This window comes from Cryptomeria japonica, chromosome 7 (assembly GCF_030272615.1).
Source record: "Cryptomeria japonica chromosome 7, Sugi_1.0, whole genome shotgun sequence".
Classification (NCBI taxonomy): Eukaryota; Viridiplantae; Streptophyta; class Pinopsida; order Cupressales; family Cupressaceae; genus Cryptomeria; species Cryptomeria japonica.
Window position 1 is genome coordinate 583,779,019 of NC_081411.1, and position 18,022 is coordinate 583,797,040.

At 34.7% G+C, this 18,022-nt stretch overlaps 1 protein-coding gene across 1 annotated transcript; it reads right to left on the bottom strand.

Moving 5' to 3' along the window:
* Positions 1-16,797: 16,797 nt before the first annotated feature.
* On the bottom strand, positions 16,798-17,796 carry LOC131049221 (receptor like protein 23-like). Its single transcript, XM_057983267.2, has one exon. It carries the CDS (start codon positions 17,794-17,796, stop codon positions 16,798-16,800), a length of 999 nt encoding a protein of 332 aa, XP_057839250.2.
* Between the last annotated feature and the right edge of the window lie 226 nt (positions 17,797-18,022).

Sequence of the window (18,022 nt, forward strand, 5' to 3'; positions counted from 1 at the left end):
TTGCAAAGATAAACTATTGTTATTGTTGCTTCTGCCCAAAAATGTAACTTGATGTCTTTGAAATATAACATTACTTGAATCATATTCATGATAGCTTTATTCATTCTTTCAATCACACCATTTTGTTGAGGAGTACCTAGAATAATGAGATGATGTTGAATTTCATTTTGATGAAGTTAATTCTTAGAAACTATAGAAGTAAATTCTCCAGCATTGTCTATTCAAGAGTACCAATTTGTGATTGTGCTTGGTTTACAATCATAATGTGAAACCTTTTAAAAGTTTCAAAAGCTTCTATTTTTTACTACTAGAAATAAATCCAAATCGTGCGGCTTTTCATGATTTGGTTGTAGCTCATTCTCTGAATATTGTTTGTCTTTAGGAGACTAAGCTTTCTTGTTGATTCCATACTTCAGCGTGCTCTTACTATTTGGGGTTTTGGTCAGTGTCAATGTGTCAAAGATATGGGTGCTTTTGGAGGGTTGCCCCTTTTCTAGGATCTGAGGAAGATTGTTCCACATTGGTGGATCTCTAGCCCATTTTATCTTTCTTTGGCTACTTCTAGTTTGGAATTGGGTGAGCTTATTTTGGTTACTATTATGTATGCCCCGACATATTTTCAAGGAAAAGTCTTGTTTTGGTCCCATATTCAGTATGTTAGAGAGACTGGTCATTTTCTTCCTTGGGTTGTGGCTGGGAATTTTAATTTCATTTTAAGTCTAGAGGAGAAAGGGGGGTTGCCTTGATTGGTTCCTTCCTCTATTCTCTTTCATGAGAATGTGGACCGCTTGAATTTAATTAATATTAAACCCTCTAATGGAATTTTTACTTTGAATAATAGAAGAAGTGGTGTAGAGGCAATCTCTGAGAGCTTGGACATGTTTCTTGTTTTTAGGTTGGTGGCATCCTAAGTACTACTTCTGAAACTATTGACTAGAGAGGCTCTGATCATTGGCCTATCAAACTTTTAGCTTCTTCTTTTATAGTTCCTAAAAATCTTCCTTTTAAGTTCTAGCTTATGTGGTTGTGAGACCCTTCCCTTCATGACTTAATGGCCCAGTCTAGTGGAGAGATAGAAGCCCTACTTATGGTACCACTACGTATTGCTTTGTTAAGAAACTACAATTTGTTAAGTGTCATCGTAAAAAGTTGAACATGTCAAACTTTGGTAACCTTCATGTTATGAAAAGGAATGTTCAGGATCACCTTGATGTTATGACTCATCAAATCCGGGATCTTGGCTTCTCAAAGGACTTGGGCAGAGCTGAGTCACAAATTGCTAGTGAGTTGGAAGAGTGGGAACTTAGGGAGTAGATTTATTGGAAGAAGTGTGTGTGTGAAAAAGTGAAATAAGTCTATAAGCTACAAGACACAACACTTCAATTAATTCATTACATGTATGGTTAGACAAATATAATCATGAATAATAAAACCATAACAAATCAAGTAATTTCCTTCTAAAAGATGCGAGTATAAGATTGCTCTCAAATTTGTATAAGCAATACCAGTGACTAGACTACACCAAGACGAAGGTTTTAATATATATGAGAATTATATTAAGCTAAATGGATGCAAGATGGATGAAAGATTCAAGCAATAATGAATTCAAGCAATATGGATTCAAGCAATCATGGATAAAACTAAATATGGAAAAAGCTAAACTAAGATGCAATAATTTGAAAAAGCAAGCACAATATATTCAATGACTCTAGAGCAAAAAACTGTATAATAATAAATCTCCAAGGTGTTTCTCAAATATCTCTAGGGTGATTTGAATGAGAGCTGAAGGCTGAATTTATAGATAATTACAAGAGAGATCAAGAAAAAGCACAATTTAGGATTAATTGAAATAATTGAGAAATCAGATTCAGTTAACCTTGAGATAGATTCCAATTATAGTTTAATTGAAATGCATTTAAATAAGAAGTTCAAGTTGCATTGGAAATAAGATTTAATTAATTCCATGCATTTGTGATAAAAATAGACAATTGTTTGATTTATTCAAGTAAAGAGTCTTTTCAATGCAACTGAACTTCTTTTTCTAAAAAGCTTTGAGTTCCAATTTTAGAGAATGATTAATAATTCATTTAATTGCTTTTCTCATTTCAAGTTCTCAATTTAGAAAAAGAAATAATATCTCAAGTTTGATTTCTCTCTCAATTCAATTCTTTTATTTTATTTCTAATTCAACTCTTGCTTTGTGATTAATTCCTCTTTTGTAATAAATTAATTCCTTTTTTATATGATTAAATGGCAAATTTATTAATTAATTAAATATGCTAGGATATTTAATAAATTAAATAGGATAATTGATCAAAATGATTTTCTTGGAATGATTTAATTAATTAAATAAATATTTAATTAATATAGAATAATTGACTTGCCATGTGACATTTAATGATTAAAGAATTATTTATGTGCTCAAGATTGATTTAATTGCCTTTGGTTAGGACCTTGGTGATGTTGTCGAGATTAGGGGCCCATGGTTTAGGTGACCATTTTTAGGGTATTACAAGAAGAAGGCCCGTAATGGCTGGCTTCAAGAAGGGGATCAAAATACTGCTTTTTTCTACAAACCAGTGCAAGCCCATCATAACAAGAGTTACATATCCTCTTTGGTTAATGTTGTTGGAGATTAGTTGACTTCTTTGTCAACTATATCATGTGAGGCCACTCTTTACTAAAGATTTACCTCATGCTGAGGAACAAGAGAATCTTATTTTGGGTTGTATTCCTCTCTTGTTACTAATGAGATGAATCAGTCTCTTATGTGTCCAATCTCTCTGTCTGAGTTGGAGGAGGTTGTGTTTTTTATGGGTAAGGGCAAGGCTCCAGGCCTGAATGGGCTTCCTATGGAATTCTTTCAGGAATTTTGGGATATTGTCAATTAGGACTTGATGGAAGTGGTCCGCAAATCTTATTGCAACAAACAAATGCTTAAGGCTATGAATTCTACTTTCCTTGTTCTTATTCTAAAAAATGATGGTGCTAATCGGCTGGACTTTTTTAGGTCTATTGTTTTGTTTAATGTTGTCTATAAAATTGTCACAAAGAAGATTGTTGAGAGGCTCAAACATTAGCTCCCCATTTTAATCTTAGATGAGAATGGGGGTTTTGTAGTAGGTAGACAAATTCATGATGGAATGGTAGTTAGTTATTCACTCTAAGGCGGCTTTCAAAGAGAAATCTATGTTCATCAAACTTGATATGGACAAAGCTTAAGATCGAGAAAAGTGGAGCTTCTTGCAAAAGATTCTCATAGCCTTTGGTTTTAGCTCAGCGTGGGTATGTAGGACTATGAGTTATGTTACTTCTTTATCCTTCTCTATTATTGTCAATTGGGAACCTTCGATGTTATTTGGAGCTCCCAGGGGTCTTTGCCAAGGGGATCTTCATTCTACTTATTTATTTATTATTATGGTTGAAGGCCTAGGTAGATTTATCAAGTCTTGAGTTTCGTAGGGCATGATTTAGGGTTGGACTTGGAATCATGAGTTGCCTAAACTTTCTCATCTCCAATTTGTGGATGGAACTTCTCTTATGGGAGTTGCTCGCATTCATTAAAGCATAATCCTCTAGGTGGGCATCGAATATCTACTTAGTTGCTTTAGGTCAAAAATTCAATGATCACAAGTCTTCAACCTATTTTTTCAATACCCCGAAAGCTATCACTAGTACATTTGGAGTAGTTTTCCGACGAGATATGGATTTCTTTTGTTTTGTCAGATTTATTTGTTTTTTTTTTCAAAAATTACTCTATGTTCATCAGAATTCCGACGTGTTAAAATTTCACATTGGAATACGGATGAAAAACCAATGAATATTTCCACCCAGCTATGGGATTTCTTTTGCTTTGTCTGATTAATTTTTTTTTAAAGTATGCCCCATGTTCATCAGAATTCGAACATGCTAAAATTTCAAGTTGGCATCCCAATGAACATGAATTTTACCTATTGATCGGCATATTTTGGTTCGGTAATTTTTACAGCCTCTTGATTTCTTCTTACTCATCGGGATAACATAAGACGATGACCTCTCTTCCTACTAATTGGTGTGAGTTATCATGCTAGTCTCATCAGGCATTGGGATCTAGCTTAAAGTGTGTTTAGGTGATGGGCTTAATTTCCCCAATGTCTTTTCCCTCGACGTAGCTCCTCCTGATATGTTATGTCTCCTCGGCATAAGCTTTGACCCTTTATCATGGTAACCTTTGCCAATTTGTTTTACTTTTTCTAGTGTCCAATGGGATAAGTCTTACTGATAGCATCATCGACTATCAGGAATACAAAATTTCTCTATTGCCGCTAGTGTGCATTCTACCGATGGACTTCATCGGTGTATTCTATCCTGATCACATGCTTCTACGTGTGTGTTACCATCGGGTTGAATTTTGCTGATAGTTTAGATTTCATATTTGACCTTGGAATTCTGACGAACATGAGGTATTTAAAAAAAAAAGTAATTACGCGGGCTTAAGGTGCAAAACTTAGGAGGAAGCGAGCACAATTGCTACAGATAGATTCTCGGTAGCAACTATAAAAGAGGCTGGTCCTTTCGTTCTTGTCATCAAGATTTTTTTGCAAGTTTCTTTGCTTTCCTTGAATTCTCTTGTTCACTTTATTTCCAGTTGTAACCAGCTTTAATTCCTTGTAAATGGCCCCATATAATAGTAGGGCCTTTTCTTTCAGTTTGAATGAATTGGAATTTAATTTCAGTTTGAATGAAATGGCCCTACAATTCTATGGCCTTTTCTTTTCAGGTTGGCTAAATATTTAAGTTTACTTTTGGTTTTTGCATTTGTCCAAAAAACTTCCATAAAAAGAGGTTACTACCACCTCCCTTTATAATAGTAGGGGCATGAGATTGTATTCTGTTTGTATTCCTATAGCAAGAACATATGGGCATATCCCTTGCCCAGATGGCAAACTATCCAGATCATCTATATTCCTATAACAAGAATAGGAATAGTAAGAAGGGGGGGAGACCAGGAAGAGGGCAGAGAAGTGGGGAGCTAGGGCATATAGGTGGGTAGCCTCTGTAGCTTATTCCTTAGTTGTCCCCTCCCTATGTAGAAATGGAAAAGTTAGGTGATTTAGAGTTGCCTCTATTGGGCCCTCACTTCCCTGCTACATGAATCCTGAGTTATTCCGTTAAGAAAATTGCGACCAAATTATTAGCTCAAATTCCCTTACCGAATAGTAGGGCATTAGAAACTAGTAATCAAATTGTGATGCAATTATTAGCTTGAATTAGCTCAAATTCCCTTGCTGAATAGTAGGGCGTTAGCAACTTGCTCACTTTGTTTAATGGTATCCACTAAGTTGGCAAAATATGGATCCTCAACCTCCTTAACCTCTCCATTCTATGGCTGCCAATTATAAAGACAAGTCACTTCATAGCTTCTAGAGGGGTCAACAATTCTTTGCAATTGTAAACCCTTCCATCCCTCAAAATAGCCCTTTGTATGGAAGCAACTTTTCTACGATTATTTAGGATTCTACGAGCAGTTGCTTATACAATTTTCCCCACTAAAAGGGTCTCTTCATTTTCTCCATTTAGCAGATAAAATTCCTCATCCTAGGATGGCTCTTTATATGGTTTTCGCCAATCCTTAAATCCATGTACCAATTCAATCTTTATGTCAGCAAGAGTTTCCATCTTTTTATTGGATGTTTGTTGTTCCACACTTATAGCATATTCATCAATATCAAGGGACTTTAACACATGGGGATAGTTTTTGACATGTTCAACTTCTATTTCTTTTGTTTCCTCATCCATATCATCTATATCATGTCATGCATCTTCATAGTATACATCCTTAGCCATTTTCTTGGCTAGTTCATATGACTCTAGATGAATTCTAGTATCATCCAATGGATCCATAACATGGTTCCTAGAAGCTTCTTGCCCAATCCCTCTAACCCTTAAAAAACCAGCAACATTTATAAATACAAGTCGCTTCATAGCTTCTAGAGGGGTCAACAATTTTTTGTGATTATAAACCCTTCCAACCCTCAAAATAGCCCTTTGTATGGAAGCACCTTTTCTAGGTCCAAGGCCAGCTACAAATTGCATATTTTATGTGTTAGTTGCGTATTTTTTATGGGTTTATAGAAATCTGGGTATTGTTTAGAACTTTAAAAGAATTGATGGAGTAACTGTAACAACTCCATCAATTCAGTAACTTTATAGAACTTGGTGTATAGAATTGAAGGAAACACTCCATGAATTCAGTAACTTTATAGTAACTTTATAGTGGAATTCATAGATTTCATTTCCTTTTGTTACTACATGATGGGCTCGACTCATGGGATCCATATTTGTCCCCACATATAGCACTCATGTTCATGTATTAAGAAAACTCTATAATTGATGTATATTTAACTGTTTTATCCTTCAAGTCTTTCATTAATGAACTTCAACAATAACGATCAAATAAACCATTCTTCTCAAGTTGAATGGAACCTTTTATACCAATGCATCTATGTTTTCCTACCCTCATGGATCAAGACAACTAAACAATCTTCTTTATGTCATAGCATTTCTCCGAAGTGCCTTTGGCATGCTTTAGATGTGTCAATATTAACTAGATTGAATATATTTTTAAAGTCTCTTAACACATTCCATGACAAGAAAATGACTCATTTGGATTAAGGAGTACTTTCCTAAACCATTCCTTCATATTCAACAATCCCTTCCCACATCCACATCATAATTCATATCCATGTTAGTTGTAATGAGTGTTTTAAACCAATCAATGAATCATAGGATAGAAGAAAACTTGTTATACACAAGGATAAGTATTTCAATCACTGATTCTTAAACATCCATCATGATTAAACATCACATATCATAAGCCTTTTTAACAATCACTAGGGTTGTACATAATATTCAATCATATCATTGGATATAAATTATCAATAATTATAAAGAAAGAGAAAGCCAACTATATAATCTCAGCAAGCCACCATACAAAAATTATATTTAGTAGAAAATAAAATAAACTATATGTTGACATAGCATATATATAAACTATGTATTTCAAATTTCAACCCCATGTGCACGTAGGAGCACAACATAGCATACGGCACCAAGACCATAACTAAATAGTTGCACTGAGAACCATTGCATATAACCCTTGATTGGAGAGTTGCAAGACTTCACTGGACGAGTGTTGCAAGGCCATTGAGTCAAGGAGGAAGACTAGGAACCATTTGGTAGGAGGAAAGCCAAAGTGAGAGGTGAGGGCACTCAAAAAGGGAAAATCAACCAAGGGACAATGACTATAAGTGATTTTTCTCCACATTTAGAAATTACATTCAAAACATTCCACAAATCAGTCCTTAAAACCAATTGTTAAACCTTCCAAAGCCAAACCATAATTTATCGACTACACCTAGGGCTTCAGTCATAATAATAGAGCTACAAACATCATCCAAAAAGTTTAAGTTGCATAAAAAAAAATTGTACTGCTCTGCTTGATCTTGAAGCACAACAACATTTCATCCTCACACAATGAAGATATCTCGTCCTTCTACCTTTTCAGCAAACTTGCCATCTTGACAAACTTTTAAATATTTGAGCTCATATTTGTAACAATGTTGTTATTAATTAGCTTTCTATTGTAGGAGAAGTAATTTTTCTGGTATAACATTTTCTTTTTTATCGATAATTGGTATTTATATTATTTACTAAGAAAATGAGTACTTTTGAACCAGAGAAAAGTGGTTTCATAAAACCACTAGTCAGCCCTACCACCCCAAAAACACTACTACAAAACCGCCTATTCAAACCAAATGTAAAAACCCCCATGGCATATAAAAAAAACCCACATCCACACACCCAACAATACAAAATTAGTGTCCATGATACCAACTCAAATTTATAGAGTTGGGGACTAAGTCCCAGACACCAAAGACATGAAATGACATTTTATCAAAGTAGGAGCCAGACCAAAAAAACTACAATCCAAACCAAGCACAACAATTAACCCATAAGTGGCTTGTATGCTGGATCATTGTTGAAGTCAGAGAGGGATGTCATTGCTTGTGCCATCCTCTACCTTGGTCACAGCTCCCGACCCACCTTCGCTCTAGCTACATTGTGCAAAGCCTACAGAATCTCCTTCATCCTCATCAAATTAACAAAGGTTTTGAATGCTTCCCACCCACAATGAGCCAGGTCCCTACAACAAGCCTTCAATCCATCCTCCTACCATCAGATAAAAGGTAATGGCACACCTGGTACATCTTGGCCTACAAAGGTCCTAATGCCCATACCTAGAATTTCTCGTTCACAGATATTGTCCAAATTCAACAAGTAGTCTGAATCAATCAAAGTTCTCAGAGCCCTCTTCACCTTCTCCACCTCTTCCTCAAATTGCAACCCCCAAGAAATAATCAAAGAGTGCAATTCCATGTTAGTTCGATATCGATGACTCACATGGACAAAATCTTCCCCAAGCAGAATTTTAACTACTTCATACATACGATGGTCTTTGAAAAGGAAAAGACCTTTCATCATCCTATATGTTATCTTGCCCGAAAATGGCACCAATTTCTTATCAATCAAGAATGTGAAATTTGCTTCCATTATGCACTGACCAAAACCACCCTACACTTGCATCTTTTAGCAAGAAAACAAAAGTGACGACCGCAAAAAAGCCCAAGGCTTTAAATGCATTAATATTGGTCATCGGAATTAAAGGCTTTAAATGCATTAACACATGAAACATCATTCCTCGCATCTACCAGACTATGTGCACTATCCTTCTGCATGGGTTGGCATTGAATACATATTTGTATATTAAAAATAATAATAATAGTGTATTAGAAATAATAATAGTATACTAGAAATAATAATATTATATTAGAAATAATGGATTAACATTTTGTGGATTAGACTGAGCAGTAGTTTGGGGTAACAACTTACACCTTTGACTCAAAGAGGATTTATATAGTCATTATAGCCCCTCACCAACTATTTTAAGTAGCTTTCTAATTAGTTGTTTGTTTGGGAAACAAAATGCTACTTTTTGCACCAAAATTGCAAAGTTGTCCATTTTCAACTTTTGAGCAATTTTGACAACTTTTGCAATTTTCAACCAAATGATCTCCTATCAACCTAAGACTCCTCAAACATGCTAAATATGACATAAAACCATGAATTACATAAATTTAATCACTTTTGGCCACCTCTAGAGGTGTTGACCAGTGTTGACCTATTGAGGACCTAGTTGGCCTAGATATGACAAAAAATGGCACAATGGCCTTACAACTTTGATCCAATACATGGGATGACCTTATTTACTCATGGAATAGCGTCAAAGAACCATACACCCCCCCCCCCCAAGAATATTTTTTTTTCATAAGAGAAAGTGTTGAGTATTTGTTTGCCTCGACTCATTCGATGGAGTGTAGGTACCACCAAATGGGTATTTGTCAAATCTGTCTTCCTCAAGAAAGGGAGATTCAGGAAGAGAAGAGAAAAATGAGACATGTAGTAGGTCTGAAAGAGGGAGATCAACTAGAGGTCAAAATATTAGAGAAAATTTTGTAAACACATGGAATTTTTTCTTGCTGAAGGGGGTCATGTTCTTATGATGATGAGAGCATAGGCGAGATTGAGGTGCCCAATTTCATATCCGTACCCGAGTATGAATCTGTATCCATACCCAAATTGGTAACTTAGCTATTAAATTATCTAAATCCATCTTGTCTCATGTATGACCTATGATGGGCTTCTAACTGATGAAATTATCCTCAAAACTCTACCTTTTTAGGCCTCAAACTAATGATGAACCTAGAAATCCACATTTTCTCTAAAACGTAATGCCTGAACTGATGAATGATGCTAAGAACTTGCTTTTTAAGTAGAAGTTCACTTAATTGAAACTCCCACCCTTTAGTCATTTCCATGTGTATGTTTATGGTAGTCCAATCTACTAAAAAATACTATCATGATTGCACTTTCATTTCTCATAGAAGGTGATCATATCTCCATGTTGCATTGTCTAATCTCAAACTTATTGTCATGTGCCTCTATATTTAGAATCTGATTTCTATCACAATCCTTATTCTTCACTCCTCATTACTGGTCTGCAACACTATATCACCATTGTACTAAGCCTTTGTGCATGCCTTATGACTATTATGTCTTTGAATGCCTTTGAGTTCTTTTTTTTATTTGATAGACTTGATCTTCTTATCTCTCTATGACTATACTTTGTCTTTGATTTGCTTTGCGAAAAGGCTTCTATGGACTACAATTGGCATTGATGGAATCTCCTTGTATTTCCCTTAAGTTTGGGGCCTTGAAATGGAGTTTATGCCTCATGATGGCACTGTCTACTTTGTGTTCTACAATATTCTCATGTCTCCAGCTTAGACAATTATACTTTATGACTAGATATATCTTTGTAAGTGCTTTCTTTGTTAATCATTATCTCCTTGAGTTGTGTATGCCTAAGACTAAAATATTGTTCTTGACAGTCTTGTTGCTCACTATTTTTTAGAGTTTTCCTTAGGCACGTGTACTATCACATGTTTCCCTTTAAACAAGATCTAGGACTATACCTAACCCTTCACTATTATCCATGACTGCATACTGAGTTCTAGGTCTCTATCTTTATAATATCCTCCTTTGATAGTATTTTTAAACAATAATATGACTATCTGTATGACTATTTATGAATGCTTTATGTACTGGCTACAAGACATTTTTGGCATTTACTATTATGATTCCTTATGATAAGTCTTCTCATGCATTCTTGTAGCTATTTCATCTTTATCTTCTAGATAATGAAGTACCTACTATGCTTAATCATTTGTAAGCTCACTGATATTAATGTTGTTGATATTAATCCTTTGTAATTGGCAAAAGTCAACCCTATGGTAACACCGACAAGTAGAGGCATGTGATTGGGATAGCATACATCATTTAAGTCCATCGACAAAACATACACTAGCGGTAATGGAGAAATATTGTCTTGACGATAGCCAATGAGGCTATTGGTATGACTTTTCCTAATGAACACTGGTAAAAAGTAAAATGCATCGACAAAGGTTAGGCGATAAAGGGTCATGGGTGTAGACAAAAGTAGTCAGGATATTTTTTTTAATGTTTGGGAAAATCGGAATTCTGACAAACACCACAAGACAACCGACAATGTTGCCATACCTGTGATGACAAAAATGTTGTAGGATGCAGCCTCCTCCATTGTCTTAATCGTCAAAATTCTGAAATCTCCTTGAAGATGGCTCATCAGTAGAATACACACTAGCGGCAATGGAGAAATCATGTCTTACCAATAGCTGATGAGGCTATCGATAAGACTTATCCCAATGGAAATTGGCAAAAGTAAAATGCATCCACAAAGGTTACAAAGTTAAAGGGTCATCAACAATGGTTACAATGATAAAGGATGCAATAAGGTCAGAATTTAGACGTCTCCTTGTCAAACAAACATGTCGCCTAGCGGCAATGGATAAATCTTGTCTTGCCGATAGCCGATGAGGCTATCGGTAAGACTTATCCCGATGGAGACTGCCAAAATAAAAATGCATCGACAAAGGTTACGATGATATATAAAGGATCATCGACAAAGGTTACGGTGATAAAGGATGCAACAAGGTCAAAATTTTGACATCTCCTCATCAAAAAAACATACCGCGGGTGCATAGAAATTTTTGAAGTGGTGTTGTTTGAATTTGAACGTGAATCTCATTGTTAGAATCACTGATAAAAAAAATAGCGTTGAACAAATACATCAGAATTTTGACATTTAGTTGTTTGAGTTCTGACAAACGGTCATTGGAAAACTGCTCCAAATGTACAAGTGTATTTAGAGGAGGGTTGTTGTTATCTTGAGGTTCCAAATTGGGTCTTTTCCCTTTCTTTATCTAGGTGTTCCCCTTGTTGTTAGATGCCAATCAAGGCTACTCTGGCAAGACTTTCTTGATAAGTTGCATACGAAATTTAATCACTAGACTCATCAATGGCTTTCAACTGCTGCTAGGGTTACTCTTCTTCAATCGGTGATTTAGGCTCTTCCTACTTATAGAGTTTTTGTTCAAGTGACTCCTGTTTATTTTCTTAAAGAATTTGATGCTCTCTTATGCCAATTTATTTGGAGTATTAATTTGCATACTTCTAAGTGGAGCTCTGTTTGATGGGAAGTTGTGTGTTGTCCCAAGAAGGAAGGGGGTGTGGGTCTTCAATCTATTATCTAGAATGGGTATGCGTTAGCAGCCAAATTATACTAGTGATGGTGTACGAGTTAGAATCAGCTTTGGGCTCAGATTCTCAAGCATTAGTATTTATTTGGTGTTGATTAGGTGGAGGTTGGTCATTATCCTTTGGAGGGCAGGGGCTCTATGATTTGGCACACTCTGAAAATTGGAGCTCAATTGGTTAAAAAGGGCCTTTTTTGGATTTGTAATCAAGGCTCTAAATCTCTTTTCAGTCAGATTCTTGGGATAGTAATCCTCCTCTGTGATAGGTTTTTAGAAGCTGGTTGGAATAAGGTAATGCATTATAAGTGTATTTAGAATATAGGCCTTATTGTGGGGTATAGATGGAAGGATCCTAGTGAATAGCCATCGAGTGGCTTAGAGGAGCATCAAAATGAGTTGGCTCTGATTCTTGCATCTAGGGAGTGCAACTCTTTGGTTGGGTAAGATGTCTTGGCCTAGGGAAGTGCCTTGACGGGCAAATACTCTATTTTTGTTGTCTATTAGGAGCTTCTTAAACAAATGTTTGGAGATATTGAGGTACCATGGTGGAAGCAAATCTAGAGTAAATTTTCTTGGTCGAAGTGCAACTTTTTCTTGTGGTTGGTTAGTCATAATTGGTGCCTTACGTGGGATAATTTATGTAAGCAAGGCTTTCAGGGTCCCTCAATGTGCATTTTGTGTTGCACCGATGTAAAATCTATCACTCATCTTTTTTTTCAGTGTTCTTTTGCTAAGGAGATCTGGCACTTATGGTTCATAGTCTGGGGTCAATCTTGTTGGCACATTTCTTCTTTCATTGAGTTTTGGGCCCAGTGGGGGAGCCCCCTTTTGAGGACCTCTTTCCTTCAGGTGGCCTGGCTTGTTGGTCCCTCTTTTATTATTTGGCATATTTTGTTGGAGAGGAATAATAGGATTTTTTAGTATAGTAGGATGATATGTTTGCATTTGTGGTGGAAAATTGTTCACTCTCTTTGGGGACTGTCTTAGTGAACTGTGACTTTTCTGGAGGTGTGGATCCTAGGGATGTTTCTATCTGTACTTGCCTTAGTTTTTCTCTTCAAGGAGGTTCTCTGCCAATTGTTGGCTAGTTTATGAGGAATAGATGTAGACACCCTCTATGAAGAATCAATAGGCAGGGTCGTTGGATGCCTCCGCCATAGGGAGTTTCAAAATTAACACTGATGGTTCTTCCTATGGGAACCTTGGTCATGTAGGTATCGATGGGGTTAATCATGATAGTTCTAGGAACATCTAGTTTATTTTTCCATAAAGGCCTCCAATTGAATAATCTTATGGAGGATCTAGCCATCTTTTGTGATGTTGAGCATAGGTGTGTTCTTGGTTGGAGAAGGATAATTTGTGAGTGTGATTATCAGGCGGTGGTGACTTTTCTTAATAAACAACAGTTGGATGATGTTGGGTGGCACTTGCAATTGATTATTAGACAGATTCTTTGGTTGTGTGGCTCTTTTGATTTTGTTGTTTTTAGGCACATTCCTAAGGAGTGGAATGGGGTTGCTAATTGTTTGGCCAAATGGGATTTTGATCAACTGTATGCTTGGAATATTGTTGATAAGAGGCAATTGCCTCCTGACATGGCTACTATGTTAGATCATTTACTGGATAGTGGCAGGGTTCCTTAAGGTCCTTATGGAGCGGCTTGTCCTTCTTGTATGTATCTTTCTTATTCTTGAATAAAATTTTACCACTTTTAGTTAAATTAGAGGGAAGTTATAATGTATCTACTCCTATATTGAAAGTGAGCATAGTTCAAAAAGCTTATAGGTTTGAAGATATGATCATTTCCATAGCAGAAGTTCAAAATGCAAATAGTTTGGTTGAAAGTGCTAGACAAACAAAAGATTGGTGTACATAATCAAGATGCAAATTGGGGATTTCTTATTTTTTGGGTTTGTTGTTTTGTTGTTGTTGAATAAAAGATACTAAACATGTTGGTCATTACAAATTAAGATTATAGATAAAAATATGGATTGTTAAGATGATTGTAAAATATTGTATCAATTAAAACAAAACAAAGAAATTAAATCTTCTTTACAAAATGAGAACACCTTAAGTTCCTTATTTTTTAAAGGATTCAAGATAAGGGTAGAGAATGTGAAGATCACTCTAATGTGTTTCTAGTTAACCCATCAATGGATGAAATTTTTGGCATCTCTTAGAAAGATATAGTGAAATAAAAGATGTGCAAGAAACTTGGAAAGTGTGTACTAGTTTCAAGATGTGTGTTTACAAGTCAAAATTTGACTATAATGTAATGAAGGAATAGAATGTGAGGAAAATTTAAAGTGATAATTCCAATTCAATTTGTCCAATAAATTTTAGAGGTAATGATTTTTTTTTTTCGATATCCAATTGTTCCTTTATATAGTCATTTGCAACTCAATTTTAAGGTTTGGAAAATCCATTTTGAATAAAATATGTCAAATTTTACTTCATTTTATTGCCTTCACTTTTAATGGCATATTCGAAAGTCTGAATTTAATTTCTTTTCATAGTTCTATGCAATTAATTAACAAAATATAAATGGAATCCAATATATGTTTACACCACTAATGCCTCATTGATGATGACTTTTAACAAGGTCTACAGAATTCGACATGTTGGCATGGGACACACGTGGTGAGAAGAAAGGTATATAAGGTATCCCAAAATTTATGTAGGCATAAATTAGATGCAAAAATCATACTCCTAATTTAAGGTTATGTCAGAGTTTAATCACATGGCTAAGCCTAAAAATACCTTATATTTGAAATAAATATTAATAAGCCTAGAGTCATTGAACGTTTGAAGTTTGAAATAAAGCACAAAAACTCTAGAATAAACATATAAACAAGCTCCATGAGTGATATGTACCTACCAATTGAAGAATGCCACATGTTAGGCTCAAGATGCTATAGACTTGAAATGTTGATGCAAGTTATGCAAGTTAAGTCATAGATTACTTGCTTGGATTGAGCTATAGGATTCTTGAGGTGAAATATATTTGGAATCTAGATAAGAGATGTCAAGTGAACTATGGTTCACTAGAATTCAAAATTGTGGGAGACAAAAATATATTTAGAACTGACAAATGGCAAAATCAAAGATAGATATGTGGTCCAACAATCAGAACTTGGATCTATATTTTCTTGGGTGTAAACTGTATATTCATAAACGTGAGAGAGAAAGTGCATTTTGGTTGATTAAACTTTTGAAATCTAGAGAGGAATGCCATATGCTCTAGAAGTGTTGCATGGCTATGGTTCATGAATGACATGTGCATAGTATGGACTCAGGCCAAAATTGAAATTTAGATCGCTACTCAACATGATTTAAATGCTTGGGCTTGAGGATATAGATATAAAAACAATGGTACAGTAGAATGAAAAAGGTTCAGTGGATCTACATATTTAGAATAGAGAAAAATCTAGATGTGAGAGGCTGAGAGAAAAATAGATTAATATAATCTCAATTCCACATTAATCAATTCATGCAAATGATTGATCCTTCAAGAAAATAATTAGACATTAAAATTGAATGAAAGAAAATGAAGTAGAAACTTGAAAGTAAAAAATAATCAACTTGAAAAAAATAGAAAATTTCATAGTTTAAGAGTATGTGTTAGATTGAGTATTTACAAAATGCATGAAATGAAAATTGGAACAAAAATAAAAGAATGCGCTCAAGGGATTATAAATGTTTCAAGCTTAGAGGCAAGAGGAAAGGGTGGCCTCAATTTTCAAACAAAAATTGAGCAAGTTGCACAACTGGAAATAGTTTTCTATTATACTTACACTTCCATTTCTTTCACATAAAATCCTTTAAATATTCTCTATGTTCTAGAAAAGTGATTATGGAAGGTTGTCTTATACCTAATACACTGGGAATATATTATTTCCAACTTTAGTTTCACAATGCCAAAAAATTACTTATCTTTCCAGAAACTTTAGTGTCACTAACAATCCTATATAATTGTAAGATAAGCTCTTCTCTAGAAAGTACTTATCATATAGTATTGGTGGCTTCTCACAATAATGTTTGTATGCATGATCTACATATAGCCAACATTTGTTTATCTTAGCTTTGGGACAAATACGACACATCATTTTAACCTCTTAAGACACACATATTCATCAATAGATCATAAACAATGCAGTATACAAACTAATGTTGGGACAATATTATTTGAGTTAAATAAAAATTACTTTTTCAATCAAAGTCTATTAGTAAAGGACATTAAACTCAAATATTTATGATTCTATGTAAAAATATACAAACAAACTGTATACATCTTAAGATTTTAATTTGAAATAATATCTCAAACATAAAACATCTTTTTGTATTTTATTGGTACATTTTTTATGAATATTAAAATAAACTTAGGGATATAACTTAATATTTGTCTAATCTTGTGTAAGAATTTAAGAACCTTTTAATATTTTAATCATAAGCTTGAAAGTAACAAAGCATATTTGTCTAGATATAATGAAATTACAAGGCAATACCATTTCATGAGAAGTATTTGACAATAATAATTTTACATATTTTTACAATTATTATATACTTACCAATTGAAATTCAATAAATTAATCACTATTTCATCTAAGACTTCAATGAATCTTCTCCTCCATTGCCTTTTCATAGCCAAGATTCCAAATACTCCCCAAAATCCAACAGCAACACTTGTCATCCACTCTACATACCAATTCCATGGAAGTTCGCCTCCCTCATCATTTTCCTTTTCAGGAAGCGGGGTTGAAATGCTAGAATTTGATCTCTCTCCACATCTACATGATTTGTTATTAATTGGGAATCCACAAAGATTGGAATTGCCCAAAAAATAAGTAGAATTAAATGTATTAAATTGACTTCCTTCTGGTATTTTCCCACAAAGCATGTTGCCAGATACAATGAAAAGGCTTAGAGAGAAAACTTGTAGCATTTCATTTGGAATCTTACCATGCAATTTATTGTTTGAAAGATCAAGTGACTCTAACTCTGTAAGCATTCCAAAGCTGCTTGGAATCTCTCCTGTAAGGCTATTATCTGACAAGTTCAATGTGTGAAGACCTTTAAGATTTCCAATCGCTAGAGGAATGTTACATGATAGATTATTTACAGATAGATCAATGCAAGTTATCAATAACATCACTAAACTTACATACTCCATTTGTAATCCTTTGTTGAACATTTGAATCCCTTCTTTGTAATAATAGGAGCTACCACCATTGCCATGTGAGATTCCCAATGTAGAATTTCTCATACTTATCAATGTTGCTAATTGTGGTGGTATGCCACCAATCAAACTATTGCGAGAAATGTCTAAAACATGGAGATTTGACAGATTGCTTAATTGATGTGGAATGTGTCCTTCAAATTTATTTGACCTCAAAACAAGTATCATCAACTCAGAGAATTGGCCCAACCAAAGTGGTATGTTTCCAAAAAAGATATTATCAGCCAAGTCTAAAATTTGCAAACTAGAGCAGTTCTTAAGACTTGATGGCAAGTTTCCCTTCAACATATTTCCATTGAGATGAAGTGAACCAAGATTGCTTAGCATTCCTATATTATATGGTATCTCTCCTATTAAACCTGTATTTGCCAAGTTTAATCTTTTGAGAGTAGAGCAATTAGTTATGCTTGATGGTATTTAACCAAATAATTTGTTCTTTGAGAGATCCAAAACCTCCATCTATTGTAGAAGACCAATTGAAGAAGGTATCTCACCACTTAGATCATTTGTTGAAAATGACAAAAACTAAATGTTTGGTAGAAGATTGTTGATA

Coding starts and splice junctions, on each gene's coding strand:
- LOC131049221 (XM_057983267.2), bottom strand. CDS start 17,796: ATGCTAAGCAATCTTGGTTCACTTCATCTCAATGGAAATATGTTGAAG.